Raw genomic sequence first — 24935 nt, 5'->3', positions numbered from 1 at the left:
GATGAAAGCAGATACTGGGATTATGTATTTAAAGCCAAGGTATGCCAGCAAATCACTAGAACATAGGAGACAGTCATGGAATAGACTTTCCCTCATAGCTCCTCGGAAAGAACCAATCCTGCTAAGTTCTTGATCTCAGACTTCTAGCCTCCAGAACTGTGAAACAATAAACTGTGGATTGTTTAAGCCACTCAATTTGTAGTACTTTGTTATGGCAGCCCTGGGGAACTAATATACTTACTCAGTATTAGTCACATCTATGTTCATTAGGTTATAATTTGGTCCCCATCTCTTTAAAAACTCAATTTCCTCTCCAAGGAGTCTACAATGGCTCACTACCAGTGAGACTTCTTGAAGCATCTACGAAAAATTGGGGGGAAAATTATGAATACATTTCAATTTTTAATGGCTTTTTTAGACCGCTCGGCCATGCTACCACTTCGTTTAATGGCTCTTTTATAAAGAATCTCTTGAAGTAAAACAATTAATGTTTTTATAGTTTCAGGATCTAATGTTATATACTTAACATTTCAGTTCTGTTTTTTGGGACAGATAACATAATTTTCCTTCAAAATATTTCAATCAGATTTACCTTAGGTACTTGATGCTGTGTTGTACATTTCTTCTTCCAGGATTCCTGTTCCTCAATGTACTGGAAAATAAGCTTATGAACTAAACGGGAAGAAGGAGGAGCTTGATCCTCTGAGGAAGGAAAAAAACAAATCAAAACAGGGTATTACTTATTTTCAAATATCTTATACACATAAGCTAGAAATACCTTCAAACTACTAGGTATTTAAGTATCCTCTCCGTTTTATTTTCAAGCACATAAATCAATGTGTATACATAGTGAACATAGACTTTTTTTTTTTAAAGATTTTATTTATTTGACAGAGAGAACACAAGCAGGGGATTGGAAGAAGGAGAAGCAGGCTCTCCACTGAGCAAGGAGCCCGATGCAGGACTCAGTCCCAGGACCCTGGGATCATGACCTGAGCCAAAGGCAGATGCTTAACCAACTGAGCCACCCAGGTGCCCCACAGACATTCTTATAAAAACTCAAGCCTTTATCATATACGGAATAGAACTTGCTTAAAACCATAAGTTTAAATATAACGCAAATGAGTTTAAATCCTGACTCTCCTTACAACCTGAGGGATCCTAAACACGCTTACTTCTTTTGAGCTATAGTTGCCCATTTATAAAACAAGGAATACTTACTTCAAAGTGTTGATATAAGTAATACAACTGCTTGATATAGAATAAGTACTCAGAATGGTAATTTTTGAATTATGGAAATAGTTATCATTAATCATTGCTTAAAATCTAGTAATATTTTAAAAAATAGTTTCTTTAAAATCCTACCCAACATTTAGAACATTATCCAAGAAATTTTATGTCTAGTACACTTTTTTTTTTATAAAAGATTTTATTTATTTATTTGACAGACAGAGATCACAAGTAGGCAGAGAGAGAGGAGGAAGCAAGCTCCCCGCTGAGCAGAGAGCCTGATGCGGGGCTCGATCCCAGGACCCTGGGATCATGACCTGAGCCGAAAGCAGAGGCTTTAACCCACTGAGCCACCCAGGCGCCCCTCTAGTACACATTTCTAAGGACAAATTATTATTATTATTATTGTTTATGTTTACTTTGTATATGAAAGAGTTCTCAAGGAGCAAATTATACTTGTAAATATTCAACACATTTTTAGTGGATAAGTGTTTGAACTTACCATCCAACAGAGATTGAAAATTCAGGTCAACAATCTTCCTATAAGCTTTGTCCAGGAAAGGGAGACCAACTAGAAAGAACCAGAATAAGAGGAGCACTGTTTGTTTGTTTGTTTACTAATTTACTTACTTGAGAGAGAGAGTATACACCTATACAAGCCAGGCAGGGGTAGGGGAGAAGGAGGAGTAAAGGGAGGGAGGGACAAGTAGAGGCCATGCTGAGTGCAGAGCCCCACACAGGGCTGTATCTCATGACCTGAGCTGAAATAGAATGGGATGCTTAACTGACTGAGCCACCCAGACACCCTGTTATTTCTTTTTATTTTCTGATTTTAAGCCACATACAACTCAGTACTTTAGAATCCTACTCTTTCTGGGTAGCAGGGTTTTTTTTTTCTTATATAGGCAGTTAAAGATGTGTCTTTTTTTTTTTTTTAAAGATTTTATTTAAGAATGAGAGTGTGTGCGCGCATGAGTAGGGTAAGGGGAAGAGAGAGGGAGAGCCAGGCTCTCTGCTGAGCAGGGGCCCCGACGTAAGGCTCAATCCTAAGATCCCGAGACCAAGACCTGAGCCAAAGGCAGATGCCTAACCAACTAGGCCACCCAGGTTCTCCTAAAGGTGTATCCTTGAATCATATTATTCTTTGGCAAGAATAATGGTAAAGGCTCCCCTGAGATTGCTGAACTATATTTACTGGCAAGTCTTTGAAGGAAATTTAAGGTGTAGTACATTTATTGTAAATTTAACAAGGCCTCCTCCTTGATTCCTAACTTTTGTGCAAAGATACTATTTTCAGGCACCATATAAAAAAATGACTATGATCTCTTCATACTGACTATCTTTTTACAAATACAGTGAAAATGATTTATGCTTTTAGCATTAGGGTAATGAGTAGCCAGGAGAGCTTTCCTCCTCCAAATTCTAGAGTTATCGCCTGTCTCTCAAATTTGGATTCTTTTGACTTTGTTGAGTATCTTCTATGTGTTAGGCACTGAGGATATGATAATGAGACAAAGAGACAATCAATTTATATTCTCAAAAAGCTTATACCTCGGGTGGATACACAGATAATTATACCAATAAACACCAAAAACTACAATCAGTGATAAGCACTATTAAGGAAAACCGCAGGAAGCAATGAGAATATATATAATAAGAGGGCAAATAGTAGAGAGAGTGGGTAAAAGGAGAGTCAGGGAAAACTTTCTTGCAGAAATGGTAACTGAGTTGAGCTCTTAAGGATTAACAACAGAAATTTATTTAGTGAAAAGGGAGTACTATGGTCTGAATGTTTGTGTCCCCCATCATATTTTACATATTGAAATCTTAATTCTCCCTGTGATAGTATTAGGAGATGGACATTTGGAAGGCATTTATTAGGTCATGAGGGCTCGAGATTAATGCTGTAATAACTGAGACCCTAAACAGCTTGGTCTTCTAGTATGTAAGGATACAATGAGAAGTCTGCAACCTGGAAGAAGACTCTCACCTGACCATGCTGACACCCTGATCTTGGACTTCCAGCTTCCAGAAATATAAGAAATAAATTTCAATTGTTCAAGAACTACCCAGTTGATGGCATTTTTGTTATAGCAGTTCAAATGGACAAAGATAAGTAAGTGAAAGGGCATCCAGGCATAAAAAAAACATCATCATGAAGGTCCTGAGGTAGGATGGAACATGGCTGAGCATAAAGAGATCAGGATCTTATAAAGAAATGAAAGAGGAGCACCTGGCTGGCTCAGTAGAACGAGCATTACTCTTAACCTCAGGGTCATAAGTTAAGGCCCCACATTGGGTGTAGAGTCTACTTAGAAAAAAAAAAAAAGGAAATAAAAAGGAAATGAAAGAAATCGATGTGCCAAAGTGCAGAGAATAGTTTAATGAGGCAGGAAAAGGAGGAAAAACTTAATTCATGTAAGATATTATAGGCCATAACAAATATTTTGATCATTAGTCTAAGAATATTAGGTGCATGATCAGCAATCACCATGATCACCAAAGCTACAGGAAGGAAGACGAATTGGAGAGGAAAAGGAGAAGATTCAGAAAGGCCAGCTGGAATGTTATTGTAGCCATTTTGTTAGAGATGACTATTGACAGGAAACAAAGAAATGTGCGTCAGTATTAAGAAATTAAAATCACTAAGTCTTACTGATGATTAGATATGTCTGATAAGAGATATAGAGTGATTCCTAAGGTCTATTTTTGTTTATTTATTTATTTATTTATTTTTAAAGTAGGCTCCACATTCAATGTTGGGCTTCAACTTATGACCCTGAGATCAAAAGTTGCATGCATGACTGAGTCAGCCAGATACCTCTAATTCCTAAGTTTAATTTTGGACCTGGACTGAAGTTGATGGTATTATTATTAAGATTTTATTAGTAGTAGTAGTAGTAGTAGCAGTAGTTTATTATTTTTAAATTTTTATTATATATTATTTTGAAAGATTTTATAGATTTATATACTTGGGAGAGAGAGAGAGCATGAGTAGGGAAGGAGCAGAGTGAGAGGGACAAGCTGACTCTGTGTTGAACACAGAGCCTGATCTCAGGACCCTGAGATCATGACCTGAGCTGAAACCAAGAGTCGGATGCTCAACCAACTGAGCTACCCAAGTGCCTCAATGGTATTCTTTGAGAAAAGGAACTTTTTTTTTTTTTTTTAAAGATTTTATTTATTTATTTGACAGAGAGATCACAAGCAGGCAGAGAGGCAGGCAGAGAGAGAGGAGGAAGCAGGCTCCCCTAGAGAGCAGAGAGCCCGATGCGGGGCTCGATCCCAGGACTCTGAGATCATGACCCGAGCCAAAGGCAGCGGCTTAACCCACTGAGCCACCCAGGCGCCCCGAGAAAAGGAACTTTTAAGGAGCATCATGTGTGCAGGCTGGGAGACTGTGAAGTTTGGTTGGCCATGCTGAAACTGTTTCAGAGAAAAGACAAAAAGACACTGATAGGAGACTCTCAACAAAATAGCTAGAACTCTGTCCAGGCACCATAAAGTGACTCTACCTATTTTGATAAGCCTGCCAAACACAGAACTTCCAATTAACTTTTTAGGTTAACTTAAGTACAAAAAAAAGTTAAGAGTCACCAGCCATTAGAGTAAATCCGCTATCACAAAACACAGATGGAGAAAAGGAACTCAGAAAAACAGACACAAATAGCATGTTGACCCATTATTTGGATATGTAAAATTTCTATCATCTAATGTAATCCAATGAAGGTCAACTTTCACTAGCTGAATTTTTATTTTATTCCTTATCTAACAAAATTCTATTATCAGAAATTAAAGTGATCAACTTTTCTAAGATTTTCAGGAGCACTTTCATTATGTCAATAGTTATTATATTAAAATAAAGATTGGACTCTTTAGTGAGTTTGCCATACATTTTCTTTTTTTAAAGATTTTATTTATTTATTTGACAGAGATCACAAGTAGGCAGAGAGGCAGGCAGAGAGAGAGAGGAGGAAGCAGGCTCCCTGCGGAGCAGAGAGCCTGATGCGGGACTCGATCCCAGAACCCTGAGATCATGACCTGAGCCGAAGGCAGAGGCTTAACCCACTGAGCCATCGAGGCGCCCTGCCATACGTTTTCACGCAGAGGAATTATCTTACTTTTGCTACTCACCTACTGTCTCTCCAAAGGTGATGGTGAGTTCTATTGTGTCATAAAGGAAGGTGAATACAGCTTGATCATCACTCCACTCAATGACTTCCCACTCAGACAAGCTGGAGAGGAAGAAAGAGAGACAAAGAATTTTTTTCTGAGGTAGAAGAAGAGAGTTAACTTCTGATACCATGCTAACCATACCAGAAATAGCTGCTGAAGTTTTCTACTGGCTTGGGAGACAATCAATATTTTTGTTTTAAAGATTTTATTCATGTATTTGACAGAGACACAGTGAGAGAGAGAATACAAGCAGGGGGAGTGGGAGAGGGAGAAGCAGGCTTCCTGCTAAGCAGGGAGCCTGATGCAGGGCTCCATCCCAGCACCCTGGGATCATGACCTGAGCTGAAGGCAGAGGCTTAACCCACTGAGCCACTATACTTGATGTTGGGTACATGACTCTTTTTCAGAATGTATAGTATTATAAGTTAAAACAGCGATACATATTACAAACACATGTCAATTGCTGTAATAGATTTAGACAACTACAAAGGCACAGGATAAAACACAAACTAATGACACCTACTTTTCCTTACCTCAACTGATCCAGTAGCTTTTCAGTTCTATCTGTTTGTTTTTGTACAAAGTCTATTTGAGCAAGGGTCTGTTCTTTCTGTGCTTCCAGTTCTAAAAGATTTCTGCAAATCAAAGTAGGTATTCAGAGTGAGATAAGGCTATTGTCACAATTTGGACTCCATTAAAATAAAGGTTTATTTTAGTCAAAAAGTCACATGCTAGACAGCTCCCCACTGAAGTGAATGGCATCCATTTTTGTTTTCTTAGGCTTCTTTCGTCCGTCCTTCCTTCCTTCCTTCCTTTCTTTCTTTGATAAGCATTAATCTAGAAATGTGGGTCTAATTAGGAAAGGCTTAAGTCAATGGTTCTAAAAATTAGGATCCATGAAGGCATCCTTGAAGGTTTGCATATTCTTTAAGATTATTAAAATTTACTCTTTGTTTTGGTGATAAAATATAACCATAATGTAGGTCATAAGAATGCCCACCTTAAAACTAGACATGCCATAATTTTGATGCCTGTGATTGGCTTTTTTAGTTTATTAGCGCTAAATAGAACTTACACCTTGTTAGTCATTTTGCTAGTATTAAGTTTAGCCAAACATTATCAACTGTCAAGTTAATGTTGTCAGTTGGAATTTTATTAGTTTGTCATTATTTATATTTGGTTCACTTTAATCTTATAGTTAAATGAGATCCATAACAATAAGAAAAATATACCTCATTTTATACTTATAATTAAGTATATTATAAAAGTAAAATATAAAAACAGCTTAATGCTAGGTTAATTTTCTTTGAAAGGATCCTGATATTATTCAAGCTTGAAAAGTACTACCTTGGATTAACAGGCTATAAACAGTAAGGGCTTAAAAAATGTTGTCAACTAAGATGGATCAAATTCAAGGTGGAGCAGAAGCCCTGAGTCAGTCTTAAGTCAATACTCATGTGCCTCATCTCCTCAGTTTTTGGAGGTAGAAGTCATTCAGTCATGTAAAGTTTAGCTTATTTTTTAACATTCCAAATGAAGGCTGACCTTTGAAGCTCTTCTTCTTCAGTTTTCAGCTGTTCCAGTTCTTTAGAAAGAAAACAAAACAAATTTATCAGAATGGACACATTAAAATGTTGCTACAAAAATCATCTGTTCTACTGAAAATTCTGTATCATTTAATCTCACCTAAATAGATTGTTTTTTCCCCCTTTACTTCCTTAATTAATTTAGTTACCTTTCTTTTCTTTTTTAAAGATTTTATGTATTTATCTGAGAAAGAGAAAGAAAGAAAGAAAGAAAGAGGAGGAGCAGAGGGAGAGGGACAAGCAAACTCCACACTGAGTGCAGAGCCTGATTCAGGGCTTGATCTTATGACCATGAGATTAAGATGAGCCAAAATCAGGAAATGGGTGCTCAAACAACTGAGCTACCCAGACACCCCTTCAGTTACCTTTCTCTGCAGCTCTCATTTCAGAATCCCATTCTTCCATAGGACTGTCTTTCTCTCCATCCTCCAAATTCTTAGTTTCTAAGTAGGCAATGTGCATTAGAATATCTCAGTCAAAAATAACCAGAGATGAGAAAAAAAAAAGATGGTCCCAAAATGAAGAGTTAACAATATTTTACAAGCACTCATCATTCCCCATCTTCCTCACCAATAAAGCACTGAGCTATAATTATAATTTCATACAAAGACTTGCTTCTAGTGGCAGACAAGTGAACTTCAAGCTGTACAGCAATGATCTCCAACAGCAACTTCTCAGGGGCCACTTTGAGGTGGAAATCGTTTAAATATAATTTGCATACATCAAAGTTATTGTTAGGCAATCCCATGGACAAGAAGCAGGAACAGATACACATATACAAATGCATGCATGCACATTTTAAAATCTTAATTTGCTTTTGAAAACTTAAAACTTCATCCTTAAAATCCCTTTCCCTTCCCAGATCCAAACTGAGTTTAGATTTTTATATCAGAAACAAAACTTCTTTTTAAAGATTTTATTTATTTATTTGACCAAGTGTGTGTGTGTGTGTGTGTGTGTGTGTGTGTGTGCGCACAAGCAGGGGGAGCAGCAGAGGGAGAGGGAGAAGCAGGAACCCAATGTGGGGCTCGATCCCAGGTTAAAGGCAGCCACTTAACTGACTGAGCCACCCAGGCACTCCTGTTCTTTTTAATTCTTTTTTTTTTTTTTTAAGATTTTATTTATTGGGGTGCCTGGATGGCTCAGTCATTGTGCATCTGCCTCTCTCTCTGACAAAGAAATAAAATAAAATAAAATAAAATAAAATAAAATAAAGATTTTATTTCTTTATTTGTCAGAGACAGAGAGAGAAAGAAATAAAGAACACAAGCAGGGGAGTGGCAGGTAGAGGGGAAGCAGGCCCCCACTGAGCAAGGAGGCCGATGTGGGACCAGTCCCATGACCTTGGGATCACGACCTGAGCTGAAGGCAGATGCTTAACCAACTGAGCCACCCAGGCATCCCTGTTCTTTTTAATTCTTAAAAATATTTCATGTTTTCTCTTTAGTTCTTTATATAAATTTATTTTATAAGTCAAAACTCCTTAAGAGACCCTCCATGGCCAGACCCCTAAAGCTAACATCTCCAGCTTTAGCTCAGATCATGTTCTCTCTTATGCTTTTTCTATTCTAGCCACATTGGCCTTATTTCAGACCTTGTACTTGGTATATTCTTTCCCATAAGAGCTTCTGCATGTGTATTCATATTCAATAGCCTACTCTCCCCTCCTCACTTTAACTCTTCCTTAGTCTTCAGCTCTTAGCTTAAATGCTACTTCCTCAGAGGGGAGCTGGTCTTGACCTGACTAGGTTATATTTCTATTTCAGGACCTTAGAAGCACCATGTAACCCCTCTTTTGTAACCACTTACCATAAAACTATTCAATTCTTTCTTTTTTTTTTTTTTTTAAGATATATTTGCAAGAGAGAGAGAGAGAGAGAGAGAGAAAGCATAAGTGGGGGTTGGGAGAGAGGCAGAGGGAGAAGGAGACTTCCTGCTGAGCAGGGAGCCTGAGGTGGGTCTCCATCTCAGGATGGGACCAGATCATGACTTGAGCTGAAGGCAGATGCTTAACGAACAGAGCCACCCAGGCACCCCCTATGTGTTTAATTCTTATATTCTTTTCTAGATGAGAAGCTCCACAAGGCCATAAAAATTTTTGTTTTTGTTTTTTTTTAAATATTTATTTATTCATTAGAGAGAGAGTGCAAGTAAGTGAGCATGTGCGTAAACAGGAGATGGGGGAAGAGAAAGAAATCTAAGCAGACTACACTCTGAGCTGGAGCCCATTGTGGGTAGTGCTTGATCTCACAACACTGAGATCATGACCTAACCCTAAACTAAGAGTAGATTGGTTAACCAACTGTACCACCCAGGCACTCCTAAGTTTTTGTTTTTTTATCACCATAGTATTCTTAGCACTGAGCACTATACATGGCACAGAGTAAGTACTCAGTGTATTTGCACAAGGAATAATGAAGGAATGAGAAAGAAATAGAGAGCTATTTGTTAGTAAGTCCTAGAGAGGGAAGTGTGGTTTTTTGGTATTTTAAAGATAAAAGAGAGGTGAATATATCCTTTAGAGAGGAGGCAGGGACTACATAAGAGATAAGGAAAAATCAGTGATATGAAATTCCTAAGAAGAGGGAATGGAACTCAAAGTTTAGGTGGAAAGATTGGTCTCTGGGAAAAGAAGGATGGATGAAAGAATGAATATAGATATATAAAGGTTTGTTTGGCAATAGGAAGTTTAGAAGTTGTAGCCTAATAGCTTCTATTTTTTTGTCTGTGAAGTAGAGAGAAAGGTAATGAACAAAGGGGTAGGGCAATCAAGATTTTGGAATTCGTATTATCAATGCAATGCAGTTATACTCAAAACAAAGCATAGTGTTAAGAACTCTGAGGGATATGGACAAAAATAAAGGCAGATTCTTCCATGGAGCTTACAATTTAGTTAGGGAGATAAACTACACAAAAGAAACTGTAATTACAAGTAGATGTATGGCTACTATAAGAAGGACTAACAAAATAGCTATAGGAGCTCAAGGGAGATGATGACTACCTCCTTTGGTAGAAAACAGAAGAATGTACTAGCAAAGACGAAGTGGCACTACTGCATAGAGATGACAAGATTTGGTTGGAATTTGGGATGCATAATAAAAACTAAAAGTAAATCATGTAAGAAAGGAAGATCTATAAAGGGCTGGAGAAAAAAAAATGGAGAATGTTAAATGTCAAGGTCTGGTGTTTGGACTTTGTTATAAATGGAAAGATAAGTTTTTCAATGAAATAATGAAAACTGTTCTTCATAATTATTTAATCTGGCAACAATGCACAAGTTGGACTGGAAAGAGAATAAAGTAAGAGTGTAGATAGATTAGTTAGAAAACTTGAAATAGCACATCAGAATTAATGATAGCCTTAATGGGAATGGGAAAGAATACAAGGGATGCCGAAGAAGTAGGTATGACAGGACTTGATAAGAGAAACTCAAAGACAAAGAAAGTTTTTAGCTTTTTACACTTTATAACAATAGTGATGCCTTTAATATAGATAAGAAACATCATATGAGAGCAAGTTTTCAGGCTTTATTTTAGAAATGGGAGAAGACAGTAAATTCCCTTTTATTCACACAGAGTTTAAGGTACCTAGAGATATTTTTGCATAGAGGTTCAGCAGGAAGCTAGAAAGATTAAGTTTGGACCTCAAGAGAGAGGCTAACGATGCCTTAGCTCAGAATAATTATAAGCTACTGAAAGTCAAAATCTGTGTTTACAATATCTTTTTTTCTGATGCTAAGCACAGTATCTGGTGAATTTAACTGAATTTGGGAATCATTTATATAAATACAAATGTTAAAGCAGATGAAAGCAGTAAGGGAAAGAACATAGAAATAACTAGATGATAAAATCTAAATGCCTACACAGGAGATTAGAGAGAGACAAACAGAAGGACTAAAAGAAATACTCAGGAAGAAAGCAAATAGTCGGGGTAGTACAATATCACAGAGGCTTAGGGAGATGAAAGGTTCAGAAAGAAAATAATCAGCAGTGTCAAATGCTGAGAGGTCAAGATGTTTAAGGGCCAAGAGCTTCCAAATTTGATGATTATGAGGAATTTCGTGATCTTTGAGAAAGCAGTTTCAGGACAATAACACTAACAATGCAGAATTATGAGAGATCAAACTGAAAGGAGAGATCATTTTCAAAGACAATAAGTTCATCTATTTTAAAAAGTAAGGTTATGGTCTAGATTATGAAGAGCTTTCTAAAGAGATTTATTATCTTGAGCATCTCTTGTTGATTGTTGCAGATGACCACAGGAAAGGAGTTTTATTTTGCTCTAATTTAATGTCTCAAGTTGCTAATACAAGGCTTGACATAAGTGATACCAGCAATCCGTACTATAGGGAAGCATTTAGACAAAATTAAATTTTCTTTTGGAAAAGTATTCAAAACACATTACCTATTTCAACCTCAGTGAGATAGTTTTCAATCTTCTTAAGTACGTTGTCCATCTCATCTATCCTTATCTGAAGTTTCTCCCTCTCATTCTAAACACACAATATTATATTGTCAAGTTAAACCTCTAAACAAAATATTTAAACATTATAAATGGTTAAACTCGCTGACATACTGCTATATCATGAATAGGAAAATCTTAAAATGAAGGTCGAAGCTTCAAGTCTGGACTTAAAATGTATTTAAAAAGCATACATAACATTAATATAAACTTATTTTTGTACTTTCCTTTATTACAGTATTTCCATATAATATAAGATACTAAATACATATTACTTAAAAAAAATCTTTTTGTTTTCAAAGATTTTATTTTTAAGTAATCTCTATATTCAATATGGGGCTCAAATCTATAACTCTGAGATCAAAAGTCTCACACTCCACTGACTGAGCCAGCCAGATGCTCTCCCGAAAAAGGAATTATTTTTTATTTTTATTTAAAGAAAATTTTTAGATGGGGGAGGAGAGTAATAGAGGGAGAGGGAGAAACAGAATCTTAATCCACACCCAGTGTGGAGTGTGACTTGTGGTTTAATCTCACAACCCTGAGATAACTACCTGAGCCAAAATCAAGAGTCAGACACTTAACCAACTGAGGCACCCAGGTGCTCCCCCAAAAGAATTCTTTTTTAAAAATCGTATTTATTTGTTTGAGAGATAGAGTGTGGCAGAAGGAGAGGGAGAAGGAGGTTCCCTGCTGAGCAGGGAGCCTAACAGGCGCTTAAACCTAGAACCTCGGGATTATAACCTAAGCTGAAAGCAGACATTTAACCAAATGAGCCACCCATGTATTCCCGAAAAAAGAATTCCTAAAAAAATGTTCTATGGTCAAATAACTAAACAGAATTATAGCATGTTTTGTTCCTTTTAGACTTAAAAAAAGTATTTCTGACTTTTTTTTTTTTTTTAAGATTTTATTTATTTATTTGACAAAGAGAGAGATCTCAAGTAGGCGGAGAGGCAGGCGGAGAGAAAGGAGAAAGCAGGCTCCCCGCCGAGCAGAGAGCCGGATGCGGCGCTTGATCCCAGGACCTTGGGATCATGACCTGAGCTGAAGGCAGAGGCTTTAATCCACTGAGCCACCCAGGCGCCCCTATTTCTGACTTTAGACTTTAATATGCTACCTATTACATTTCTCCAAGGGGTAATATGGCACATATTGTTTCTCAGAATTATTTGCCAATGGAAAGATAATTTTTTTAATGCAGAGTACACTCATTTTGGGAAATGCGACTTTAAACATGCACACAAAGGGACACTTGGCTGGCTTAGTCGGTAGAGCGTGTGACTCTTGATCTTGGTGTTGTTTGAGCCCCACGTTGTGTGTAAAGATTACTTAAAAACATAAATAAACAAATAAAAATAAACATGCACAGTTGGGTCTGGACTATGAGGAAGATAATACTCCAGTATAGTCCTTAGCAATGGAAGAGCAGAATCCTATACTGTTTTATTTCAACATGTATAATAGATAACAAATTTGAGATGAGACACAGGTCCATATTTGTAAATATATTCTAGAATTACTCAAGATGCCAGATTTCCCAATTTTGATAAATTGAAACCTACGTCTTTATGAACGATGTTCCTTAGGAAACATTCTTCGTATTCTACAATCACTATAAAGTAATTTTAATACATCTTTCTTTCTATGCTGTTAACTGTTTCAAATTACCTGAGCTGACTGTACCAGCTTGCTGTAGAGAGACACTTTTCCTTGGTGAGTGAAGACTTTAGTCATCTTGGTAAAACGTGATTTTATTTTGTTCAGGTAAATTCCAAAGGCTTTCAGCTGCAAGGGAAAATTAAAGGTTAAGGTGTACTAAAACAAATGAGTTAAGTAAGACAAATGGTCTGGGAAGGCTAGTTCAGCTGCTGTGGGCTATTCTGCCTATCCTAGACTGATTCCTAAGGCAGGGCACATCCCATTTGCAAACTTAATAACATGAGTAATTTAAAAACAGACCCAAAGATTTTAATTTTAATTCTTGTTTTTAAATCATTTTTCATAGTACAAGTTAGAAAATGACAGGCCCTAAATTAATAAAACTCTTAATATATTAGAGCAATATAAATGAGGTCCTATTTAACCACTTAAAGTAAATCTTTTCCTCATCTAAATCTAAGTGATACAAGTAGGAGGAAATTCTAAATGAACTTTAAACATATTTCATATATTTAATTGGACATTTTGGTTTGAAAAGATTATGTATTTTAAAAATTACTCGTGTAATTTGGGGCACCTGGGTGGCTCAGTGGGTTAAAGCCTCTGCCTTCAGCTCAGGTCATGATCCCCACATTGGGCTCTCTGCTCAGCAGGGAGCCTGCTTCTTCCTCTCTCTCTCTGCCTGCCTCTTTGCCTATTTGTGATCTCTGTCTGTCAAATAAATAAATAAAATCTTAAAAAAAAAAATTACTCGTGTAATTAAATAAAAACCTCACTAACATATTATACCTGAAAAGTTAAAGAACTTGTCACTAATTATCAAGTAACAGTTACTTATTTCACAATAAACAGGTTCAAAATGTCTATACTGATTCCTATTCAGAAAATGAGTTAAAAATACCTCCTCATCAGAGCAGTGTCTCATTTTTTCCCACAGGTTCCTATTTACATCAGTCAACAGTTTATCCTGGTTCAATGCAGAAAGCTTTAATCTAAAATATAGAAAATAAAATAAAATATAGAAAAGTTAATAATTAGCACAGGGTTCAGAAGTCAGCTTGAATGAATCAACTCAGATTTACAGGCATACTTAATTTAATCCTTCCTAGTCCTTTTCTATATTAAAAAGGGTGGAAATTAACTCAAGAACAGTGGTCAGCCTGATTATTTCAACACTTGTAGAACAGTTCAAGAATGTTATAAATCAGGGTGCCTGGGTGGCTCAGTGGGTTGGGCCGCTGCCTTTGGCTCGGGTCATGATCTCGGGGTCCTGGGATCGAGCCCCATATCGGGCTCTCTGCTACCCTTCCTCTCTCTCTCTGCCTGCCTCTCTGCCTACTTGTGATCTCTGCCTGTCAAGTAAATAAATAGATAAATCTTTAAAAAAAAAAAAAAGAATGTTATAAATCAGAAAAACTTCCCTTACAATCTCAATCAACTTGTTCCAATATGAAAACATGTTGCTTTTAAAGAATCCTTAGGGCCTATCAATGGATAATTGTGAACTTGTAGCTATTACTTTAAGTAAAAGTTCCCAAGTCAGTTCCCAGTCCTATCTCACCTTTATACAATAGCATTTGTAAACGTAGCAAAATTATATATTAGTCTCTTATTAATGAGAAATAAATTTTTATCAGAGTTGGAATATATTATATACAAGAACATAAATATAAAATCAAACAGTAGACCACATCTAAACAGACTGTGCATTGTGTGTGAGATCTTATTTTATTCAAAATGAAACATTCTAAGACAAGTTTTTAGACACTTAACTCTTTCAAACAACATGAAGAAAAAAAATTTTACTGTCCTATTCAGTGATGAACCCTAGTACTTAGTATAGTGCCTGGCACAGCGTGGGTGTTCAATATATAGTTGTTGAATGAAAAACCAGAATCAGGCAAATCTGCAGTATTATAATTTAACAGCATCTTAAGTTTTTAGTTTAAAAACTAAATAGCTATTTAAAAATTATTTTATTTCTTTTCTGTTTGTTAGGCTGGTTTAAATTTAGTTGAATAGTTCTAGATAAGTATGATATAAAATATATTTTGGGTTGCAAGTCTAATTTACCTGAGGGAATTTAGATATACATAATCTGTAAATTAGTATGCAGGATCTACATACCAAAGCACTGAGCAATAATCTGTGTAATATCATGTACTTTCTGACCTCCAAATCAAGGGCAAATTGTGATAAAACTATAAACCCTAAAATAATCTTGATTTCAGACACAATTTATAAATTCCTATTATCTACTTTTGACGATGTTCTTTTGCAATCAATTCATGATATCATAAGCTTTTAACTATTTACTGAGGACATACTTTCTGCTACAAATGGTGTGAAAATATTTTATATACATTAATGTTACTGCTCATTTCTACCTACTGAGTAGGTATTATTATTCCTAATTTATGGATGTTGAAATGAAGGGTTAAATATCTTACATAAAGTTACATAGCTAGTGCTGTAGCCAGGATTGAGCTTCAATCTGTCTGCCTACAAACCTGATTCTTTTCCACATTCCGTATGACACCGCCAGTTAATGCTATGAACTTTTTCCTATGTCAATGCCTAATTAAAACCTTACCACAGAGATTATCCACCCATCTAACAAAACACACACACAAAAACTTTCATACTCTTCAATCTTCTGCCGAAGAGCTTCACAATCTTCTCTATAAATCTGTATCTTGGGTCGGTAAACATACTGACTTAACATCAGGTCTTCTGGCGTAGGTGGTGTGTTTATAGTAAACTGGAAAAAAAAGAAAATCAGTCCCTCAAAACTGGTAGTTTGGAGACAAAACTATATTTACGAACTGTTTCAAGTTTCAGTGGGCTTATTTTAAAGTTCTATGAAGAAAAATTTGATTACTCTCTGAAATTGATACACCCAGTAACCTATTAGCTGGAATGTGAAAACAAGTCTCTGACATCAAAGTCTATTTCCTACAGATGTTTAGTGGATGTTCCCCTCACATGTGTTTGAATAGTGATTTGAAAATGGCTTGTGTGGTTTTAAGAAAATCAATACCTAAAAATTCACACTTATCAGGAATCCTTTCATTAAAAAAGACAGAAAAAAGATACCAGTTTCCTAGATTATTCTTTTCTACTCTCATTCTCTAGTCCTGATCTTTACTTCTATCTTCTTATCTTCTATCATTGAATTCAAATTTTTCTGACATATGTAAAATAAGGTAGTAAAAATTTGGTTATTTTATTTTATTTTTAAAGATTTTATTTATTTATTTGACAGACAGAGATCACAAGTAGGCAGAGAGGCAGGCAGAGAGAGAGGAGGAAGTAGGCTCCCCGCTGAGCAGAGAGCCAGATAATGTGGGGCTCGATCCCAGGACCCTGAGATCATGACCTGAGCCAAAGGCAGAGGCTTTAACCCACTGAGCCACCTAGGTGTCCCCTGCCCATTTCTTGATGGTATTTTTTCTTTTTTGGGTGTTGAGTTTGATAAATTCTTTATAGATTTTGGATACTGGCCCTTTATCTGATATGTTATAATCCAATGACTTTTTGATGTCCTTTATGCTACTGGAAATCCAAGTCAATTCCTTACATCATATTACATGTAAAAGCCAAAACAAACAAAATCCCACAACTGCCCAATATTCATAGGCAGTATGGTACAGAATAAGTAATTCTACCACTTTAAGATTTGGTCTCTTCATTTATAAATTGGGCACAATATTGATCCATCTCTTAAGAGTATAGTAAAAGGTTTTGTTTGTTTTTAAAGGTTACTCAAGCCCAGGGCCTCATAAAATAATCTAACAAATGTTAGTTTTTTCTCACTTTCTACTTCTATTTGATAAATTAAAAGGATGTAACTGAATGAGGTTTTAATCTCCTTTCTCTATCCCTAACACATCTTCTAGCAGATGTGCTAAGAAAGTATAAAAAAGTGCTAAAAGCAATTATAACTGAAGTTGACTCTCTTTGTTAAAGACATTTTTAAGGCTAGACTTATAAATAAAAATCAAAGCTCTGTGCACTGGCTCAAAAAGAAAAGGCAACACTAGAACCCAGACTGTGCTTTTTAAACACAGTTTTCTCACTCAAAGAAATCAGGCATCCTTGGGAAAATGGCTAAATGCTTTCATATAGGAGCCAGATGATTGACAAAGAAACATTTCTTTTTATAGAAATATCTGGACAATAAATGGTAGCATTAGTTTACAACTACTACTTTACAACTCCTAATGAATTACTAGATCTAGATAATGATTTAATGGCTGCCTATGCATCATAACCAGACATTATTTCCTGATGGAAGTACGACTATAAGGTGAACTTGGAAAAAAAAAAAAAAAGTGAATCTGATAAGCCTCTGCCAACTTACAAATACAGGAGACAGAGAACAGGTTAAAAAAACATTTGCGTGTGCACCATTGTTAAAATACACACTCTGGTAAACCCCACAGAAAAAACTAGTTTCTTCATCAAAAAGAAAAAAAAGGAGAGAGAAATGAAAGGGGACAATACTATTTAGAAGATTATTAAGAGATACCTACTAATTATAATATTTCAACCTCATTTAGTAAACTCAATGTAGTAAACGGGAAAATAATGCTTAAGACAACCAGGGAGAGGGTACCTGGATGGCTCAGTTAGTTAGTGTCCACCTCTTAATTTCAGCTCAGGTAATGATCTCAGGGTTGTGAGATCGAGCCCCAAGTGAAACTCTGTGCTGGCCGTGGAGCCTGCTTAAGATACTCTGTCTCCCTTGGGGTGCCTGGGTGGTGCAGACAGGTAAGCATCCGACACTTGGTTTCGGCTCAGGCGGCTCAGATTGTGAACTCAGGGTCATGACATGGAGCCTGCATTAGGCTCTGCTTAGAGCCTGCTAACTCTCCCCTTCAACCCCCCATCCCTGCACTCACACTCTCTCTTTAAAAATAAAATGAAATGACAATCAGGGAAATATAAATACTGACTTAATAGTCATTTTAAGGTATAATTATTATATGTGTATTTATTTTTAAAATGAGTCCTCATCTTTTCAGGAATACATACTGAAATATGTTAAATTGATGATGCCTGGAATTTGTTTCAAAATAACGGGTGGGGAGTAGGGATATGTAGAGATAAAACAACAGTTAATAATTTTTGAGTTGAAAAAGGGTAGGTTTCCTCCTGGACCTCCATAACCACCAGTGAAACACAGGACCACACTCCCAGAGATTCATCAGGAATGCAAGTGTCAATGGATATCAGGCTAATGCACTGTGGGTACATATTGGCTGCATCCGCCTATGCTGTATACAATAGCTAGGTTAATTTGCTGCATCTTGAGCCCAGGATCATGTACACAAGCCACCCTCCTCCCTTCATTTATCTATTTTGATTACGTACCCAATTTGTGCACAATCAATGCTTTGGTATTTCAGGCCTGGCAGGGTTACCTGCAGTTCTTCAACCTCACTGAGAAGGGAAAGGGTGTTATTTTGGTACTTCTGCCTGAGGCACTCCATGGGCATGCTGAGGGTTGTGGGGCACTACAACAGCACTATTTGCTGGTGATACCTGCTGAGTTTCTGTAACTGCAAACACATATGAGTGCTGTAGATGTGTCTATAACGGGTAGCACATAATTCCCCACTTGCCTCAAGAATACTCTCCCCAGGAGTACCTGGTTGGCTCAGCTGGTAAAGCATGAGACTTTTTTTTTTCTTTTTTAAAATGTAATCTCTACACCCAACATCAGGCTCGAACTCATGACCCCAAGATCCAGGGTTGGATGTTCTACCAACTAGCCAGCCAGGCACCCCAGGCAATGTGACTCTTGATCTCAGGATCACGAGGTCAAGCCCCACACTGGGTATAGAGCTTACTTTAAAAAAGAATAAAAAGAACATTCTCCCCTGTTCCATCCTAAAAGAGACTCACAGTTACCCAAGTCCTATATCAGATGCCCCTAGTTATAAACTTCATTTTCCATGGTTCATATATAGTCTATCTCTTTGTCCTTTCCCTACTTTAGGATTTTTAAATTTCTTTTCTGGGATAGCATAAATTCTCTATCTTGATGGGTTTGTTCCCAGATCTATTTCCTTAACACTGACCTTTCTGACCTCTGCAAGGCCTGAGAGGAAACAGGAAGATTCAGTTAACTCCTGAGGTATTCTCTCCCTGTTTACCCTGTCACCATCCTCTTTGCTCTTATCTTTCCCCTCTGTTTTCTCCCAGTCCCCTGGTACTTTTTCTGCTTTTCTAAGGATGCAGGCTCTGGATACATACCTAGACAGCTTTCTACTTTCCATCTACAGCTAAAGCAAGAGGATGCTCATGAGAAGGGTAGAATAATGAAGTTGGGAACCAAGAAGATGTGTGTTCATTTTTCCATTTCCATCTTTGATTTATACTTCATATTTATTTGTTTTTATTTATGTATTTATATATTTATGTAGTTATTTAAATTATTTTATTTATTTGAGAGAGAGAGGAAGAAATTGAGCACAAGCAGGGGGAAAAGCAGATGGAGAGGGACAAGCAGACTCCCCACTGAGTGGGGAGCATGACACAGAGCTCAATCCTCAGATCCTAAGATCATGACCTAAGCAGAAATCAGATGCTTAACCAACTCACTCATCTAGGCACCCCTATACTTCACATTTAAATTTTTTAAAGATTTTATTCATTTATTTGACAGACAGAGATCACAAGTAGGCAGAGAGGCAGGCAGAGAGAGAGGGTGAAGCAGGCTCCCCACTGAGTAGAGAGCCCGATGTGGGGCTCAATCCCAGGACCCCGGGATCATGACCTGAGCTGAAGGCAGAAGATTTAACCTACTGAGCCACCCGGGTGACCCTATACTTCACATTTAGATATACAATACTGGAATTGATTTATTTCTACATAGCTGTTTCTTAAAAGTTTTATTTATTTATTTATTTATTTATGAGAGAGAAAGAGAGCGCGAATGCACGAACAGGGGGAGTAGGAGAGGGAGCAGCAGCCTCTCTGTTGAGCAGGGAGCCCAATGCAGAGCTAGACCCCAGGACCCCAGAATCATGACCTGAGCTGAAATCACGTGCTTAATTGACTGAGCCACCCAGGCACCTCTAAATAGTTCTAATTTTTTTTTTTAAGATTTTATTTATTTATTTGACAGAGAGAAACAGCAAGAGAGGGAATGTAAGCAGGGGGAGTGGGAGAGGGAGAAGCAGGATTCCTGCTGAGCAGGAAGCCCCATGCGGGGCTAGATCCCAGGACCGTGAGGCTTTAACTCACTGAGCCACCCAGGCACCCCTATGTCTAACTTTTTGACAAACTGTTTTCCAAAGTAGCTGTGCCATTGCCACCAGCAATGTATGAAATGCCATTGCCACCAGCAATGTATGAAAATTCTAATTTCTCTATATACTTGCCAACACTTTTTATTTTCTTTTTGATTACAGCCATTATAGTGGGTGTGCAGTAGTAACTCATTGTAGTTTTATTTATATATTTATTTTGAAAGATTTATTTATTTTAGAGTGAGAGAAACAGAGAGAGTGCATGTGAGCAGGGGAGGGGCAAAGGGAGAGGAACTATGAAAGAATCTCAAGCAGACTCCCTGCTGAGCATGGAGTCTGACTTGGTGCTCCACCTAGGGCTTAATCTCAGGATCCTGAGATTATGACCTGAGCCAAAACCAAGAGTCAGATGCTCAACTGACTGAGCCTCCCAGGAACCCTTCATTGTCGTTTTAACTTGCATTTCCTTAATGACTAATGATGCTGAAAACGTTTTTCCATACTTATTGTCAGTTGTATGTGTTCTTCAGAGAAATGTTCATTCAGATCCTTTTGACTATTTTTTAAATTAGGTTGTCTTTTTATTACTGAGTTGAAAAGTTCTTGATATATTCTGGGTACAAGTCCTTTATAAAACGTATGATTTGCCAATGCTTCTTCCCATTCTGTTGGTTGTCTTTTCACTCTCTTGATGGTATCATTTGTACCACAGAAGTATTTTGTTTGTTTTTCTTTAGAGAGAGAGAGAGACAGCAGGAGCAAACGGAGGAGATGGGTAGAAAACCTTAAGCAGGCTCCATGCCCAGTGCAAGACTGACATGAGGCTTGATCTCATAACCCTGAAAGATCATGAAGTCAAGAGTCAGATGCCCAACTGACTGATCCACCCAGGTACCCCCATGTAACACAGAAATTTCTTTGATGAAGGCCAATTTTTGTCACTTGTGTTTTTGGTGTTATATAGACTTAATTTTTATGTATAGTGTGAACTATGGGACAAAGCTCATTTTTTCTTATGGATAACCAACTGATGCAACACTATTTACAGAAAAGACCACTTTCTGCAGTGGCATCTTTATCATAAACCAAATGTCCATATTTGTGTGGGTCCATCCGTCCTTCCTTCCTTCCTCCCTTGTTTATTTTCTCCCTCTTCCCTCCCCCTTTTTATTTCCTTTAATTTTTTTTTATAGCAAGCTCTATGCCTCATGTGGGGCTTAAACTCACAACCCTGAGACCAAGAGTCACATGCTCTACTGACTGAACCAGCCAGGTGCCATCGTGTAGGTCCATTCTTTAAAAGTTAGCTAGAACTCATTTGGATCTAGTGATTATTTTAAGACAAATTACAAAATAAAATTTTCAATGATAATAAAAGTTTTCCAGTTTTTAGGTTAACTTTGGTAATTTATATTTTGCTAAAAAATCATCTAGGTCTTAAAATTTGTTGTCGAGTTGATGGATTAAAAAAATTCTTTTACTCTCTGGACATGTCTTCTTTCCTAACCATCTATATTTTAGCCTTCTCTGTTTTCTTAATTATGCTCTTTAAGGGTTTTCTTTTTTTTTTTTTTTAAGATTTTATTTATTTATTTGACAGAGAGATCACAAGTAGAGAGGCAGGCAGAGAGAGAGAGGGAAGCAGGCTCCCTGCTGAGCAGAGAACCCGATGCGGGACTGGATCCCAGGACCCTGAGATCATGACCTGAGCCGAAGGCAGCGGCTTAACCCACTGAGCCACCCAGGCGCCCTCTTTAAGGGTTTTCTTATTTTATTGTCTTTTCAAAGTACCAGCTTTTGGATTTGCTGTTCTTTCTACTAATTTTTGTTTCCTGTTTCATTAGCTTTACCATTTATTTGTATTAATTCTGCCTTCTTGCTTTTTTTTTTTTTTAAGATTTTATTTATTTATTTAACAGAGAGAGAGAGATCACAAGTAGGCAGACAGGCAGGCAGAGAGAGGGGGGAAGCAGGCTCTCTGCTGAGCAGAGGATCCCCCCGCAATGTGGGGCTTGATCCCAGGACCCTGAGACCATGACCTGAAGCTGAAGGCAGAGGCTTAACCCAATGAGCCACCCAGGCGCCCCCTGTCTTCTTGCTTTTTTAATGGGTTTTATTTTATTTTATTTATTTATTTATTTTTAAGATTTTATTTATTTGACAGACAGAGCTCACAAGTAGGCAGAGGTAGGCAGTGAGAGAGAGGAGGAAGCAGGCTCCCCGCCAAGCAGAGAGCCCGACGCGGAGCTTGATCCCAGGAACCTGAGATCATGACCTGAGCCAAAGGCAGAGGCTTAACCCACTGAGCCACCCAGGCGCCCCTAATGGGTTTTATTATTCATTTTTCTAATTTCTTAAAGTGAGCATTAAAAATTCCTTTGTTTTTAGATTCTCTTCTATAATAACAACGTTATCTAAGGTTTTTAATTTCCTGCTAAGTATAATTTTTGCTGTGTGTCTCATATGTTTGGTATTAAATATTCTCCTTTACTTTGATTTCTTTTTTTTTTTTAAAGATTTTATTTATTTATTTGACAGACAGAGATCACAAGTAGACAGAGAAGCAGGCAGAGAGAGAGAGGGAAGCAGGCTCCCCGCTGAGCAGAGAGCCCGATGCGGGACTCGATCCCAGGACCCTGAGATCATGACCTGAGCCGAAGGCAGCGGCTTAACCCACTGAGCCACCCAGGCGCTCCCTTTACTTTGATTTCTTAACAGTCTTGATTTCATCTCTGATCTCAGAGTTATCTACAAGTGTATTTCTTAAATTCCAAGGAGTTAAGAATGTTATAGTCCTTTTATTCATTCTAATTTTATTGGATTAAAATCAGATGATGTTGTCCCTAAAATTTCCATTTTTTTCTATTTGTTAATGTTTTCTTTGTGGCCAAGGGCATAATTAATTTTTGTAAATGTTTGACAGACTTAAGAGAAAAACATATCCCTATTAACTGACACAAATTTTTCTACATATCTTTTAAATGAATTTGTTGATTGTACAACTCAAATATTATATAACCTCACATAGTTTTGATTTTGAAAAATGTTTATTAAAACCTTCTTCTGTATTTGGATTTTTATATAGTGGGGAAAAAGCATATGTTCAGGAAAAAGTATCAAAGACAAAATACATGGCAAGGAAAGAGAAAAAAATAAAAATTTACCTTATAAAAGTCTATATTAGCAAAAAACCCTCTAATTTCTTTGTCTTTAAGAAGGCTCTATGCTGGAGTCCCAACACAAGGCTTGAACTCATAACCCTGAGATCAAGACCTCAGCTGAGATCAAGAGTCAGATGTTAGAGTTGAATCCAGGTGTCCCCCGCAAAAACAATTTTTATGCTAACCACAATGCACTTACTATAGAAAAACTTCCTGCAAGAAAATATGCTTCCTTAGATTATTTTTCTATTTTTGAATAAACACTTGTTTTGATGCTTTTATACTTTAATAAACAAGTATAATACATCTTAACTGAGATAACTATTTTGCCAAGAAACTGCACTTACTTTGGCTGGGAGATTGCTCTGTCGAGGTTTCTGTATCAAAATGTGGACCTGAAGAAGTATAAAGAACTCCTTTAATGTAATTTTCCCATCTTTCAGTTTCTGAGGAAAGAAAAAAGTTTGCACAATATTCAAGGTGAGGTCATTTTGATTATAACCAGCCCATTTTGCTTCTAAATAGTGTATAGTATTTTGCATACGTTAGTGGAAATATCCAAATATTTGTAAGTTATACATGAACAGATTTTATTTAGTATTATTTCTTAAGGTTATTCAGTGACAACAGAATTGGGAACAAACAACAAAACACAGGTCTTCTAATTGTGGTTTCTACTCCCTATAATCAATCATCATGCTGGGTCCTTAACAAAAAAGCTAATTTTCTGTATAGTTGAATATTTCATAATTTTTAAAAATTCTTTAAAAGATTTTATTTATTTATTTGACAGAGATCACAAGTACTTGCAGAGGCAGTCAGAGACAGAGGGGGTAAGCAGGCTCCCCACTGAGCAGAGAGCCCAATGCAGGGCTCGATCCCAGGACCCTGAGATCATGACCCAAGCTGAAGGCAGGGGCTCAACCCACTGAGCCACCCAGGCGCCCCGAATATTTCATAATTTTAAAAAAATTTAAAAATTGAAAACAAACAACAATAAAAAATTGGAAAACAAAACAGGGACTATAGTTGCATTAGAAATGAGAAATAGTTTAACATACCTCCTTCAAGCTCTCTTCACAAATAGTGTCTCTGAGAAACTGTGATTCCATTTGACTATTGTGCTGTGCTAGAAGTAAAGCAAATCCAGGTGATAAGTCAAAATTAAAGTGTAAGCTTAATTTTAATTTTCATTCAGATTTATGTGTGGTTCATGTTCTTAAAGTTATCGACTAGGATCTTTTTGGGAAGAGTCATTTATAGGGCAAAGTATACTATTGTTTTAAGATCCCATCCAATATTTTTCCACTAATTATAAGCTTGTTTTAAAAGATTTTGCTTACTTATTTGACAGAGAGTGAGAGAGAGAGCGCACAAGCAGAAGTGGCAGGCTCCCAGCC

At 37.0% G+C, this 24935-nt stretch overlaps 1 protein-coding gene across 1 annotated transcript in view; it reads right to left on the bottom strand.

Annotated features, from left to right (window-relative positions):
- The window catches only part of LOC111139232 (kinetochore scaffold 1), a 69753-nt gene that overhangs the window by 1779 nt on the left and 43039 nt on the right, over positions 1 to 24935 (bottom strand). Inside the window, exons 12-24 of the mRNA XM_022491443.1 lie at positions 24597 to 24664; positions 23883 to 23981; positions 15761 to 15876; positions 14017 to 14107; positions 13125 to 13241; positions 11397 to 11484; positions 7358 to 7435; positions 6952 to 6991; positions 5940 to 6041; positions 5365 to 5465; positions 1733 to 1801; positions 593 to 702; positions 242 to 360 (exon numbers count right to left, since the gene is read on the bottom strand). Coding sequence (XP_022347151.1) covers positions 242 to 360; positions 593 to 702; positions 1733 to 1801; positions 5365 to 5465; positions 5940 to 6041; positions 6952 to 6991; positions 7358 to 7435; positions 11397 to 11484; positions 13125 to 13241; positions 14017 to 14107; positions 15761 to 15876; positions 23883 to 23981; positions 24597 to 24664 — 1198 coding nt within the window. The remainder of the gene's footprint in view (positions 1 to 241; positions 361 to 592; positions 703 to 1732; positions 1802 to 5364; positions 5466 to 5939; positions 6042 to 6951; positions 6992 to 7357; positions 7436 to 11396; positions 11485 to 13124; positions 13242 to 14016; positions 14108 to 15760; positions 15877 to 23882; positions 23982 to 24596; positions 24665 to 24935) is intronic.

The sequence above is a fragment of the Enhydra lutris genome, unplaced genomic scaffold (genome assembly GCF_002288905.1).
Source record: "Enhydra lutris kenyoni isolate GAN:26980312 unplaced genomic scaffold, ASM228890v2 scaffoldscaffold4, whole genome shotgun sequence".
Classification (NCBI taxonomy): domain Eukaryota; kingdom Metazoa; phylum Chordata; class Mammalia; order Carnivora; family Mustelidae; genus Enhydra; species Enhydra lutris.
This window is presented reverse-complemented; position numbering and strand designations above follow the sequence as displayed.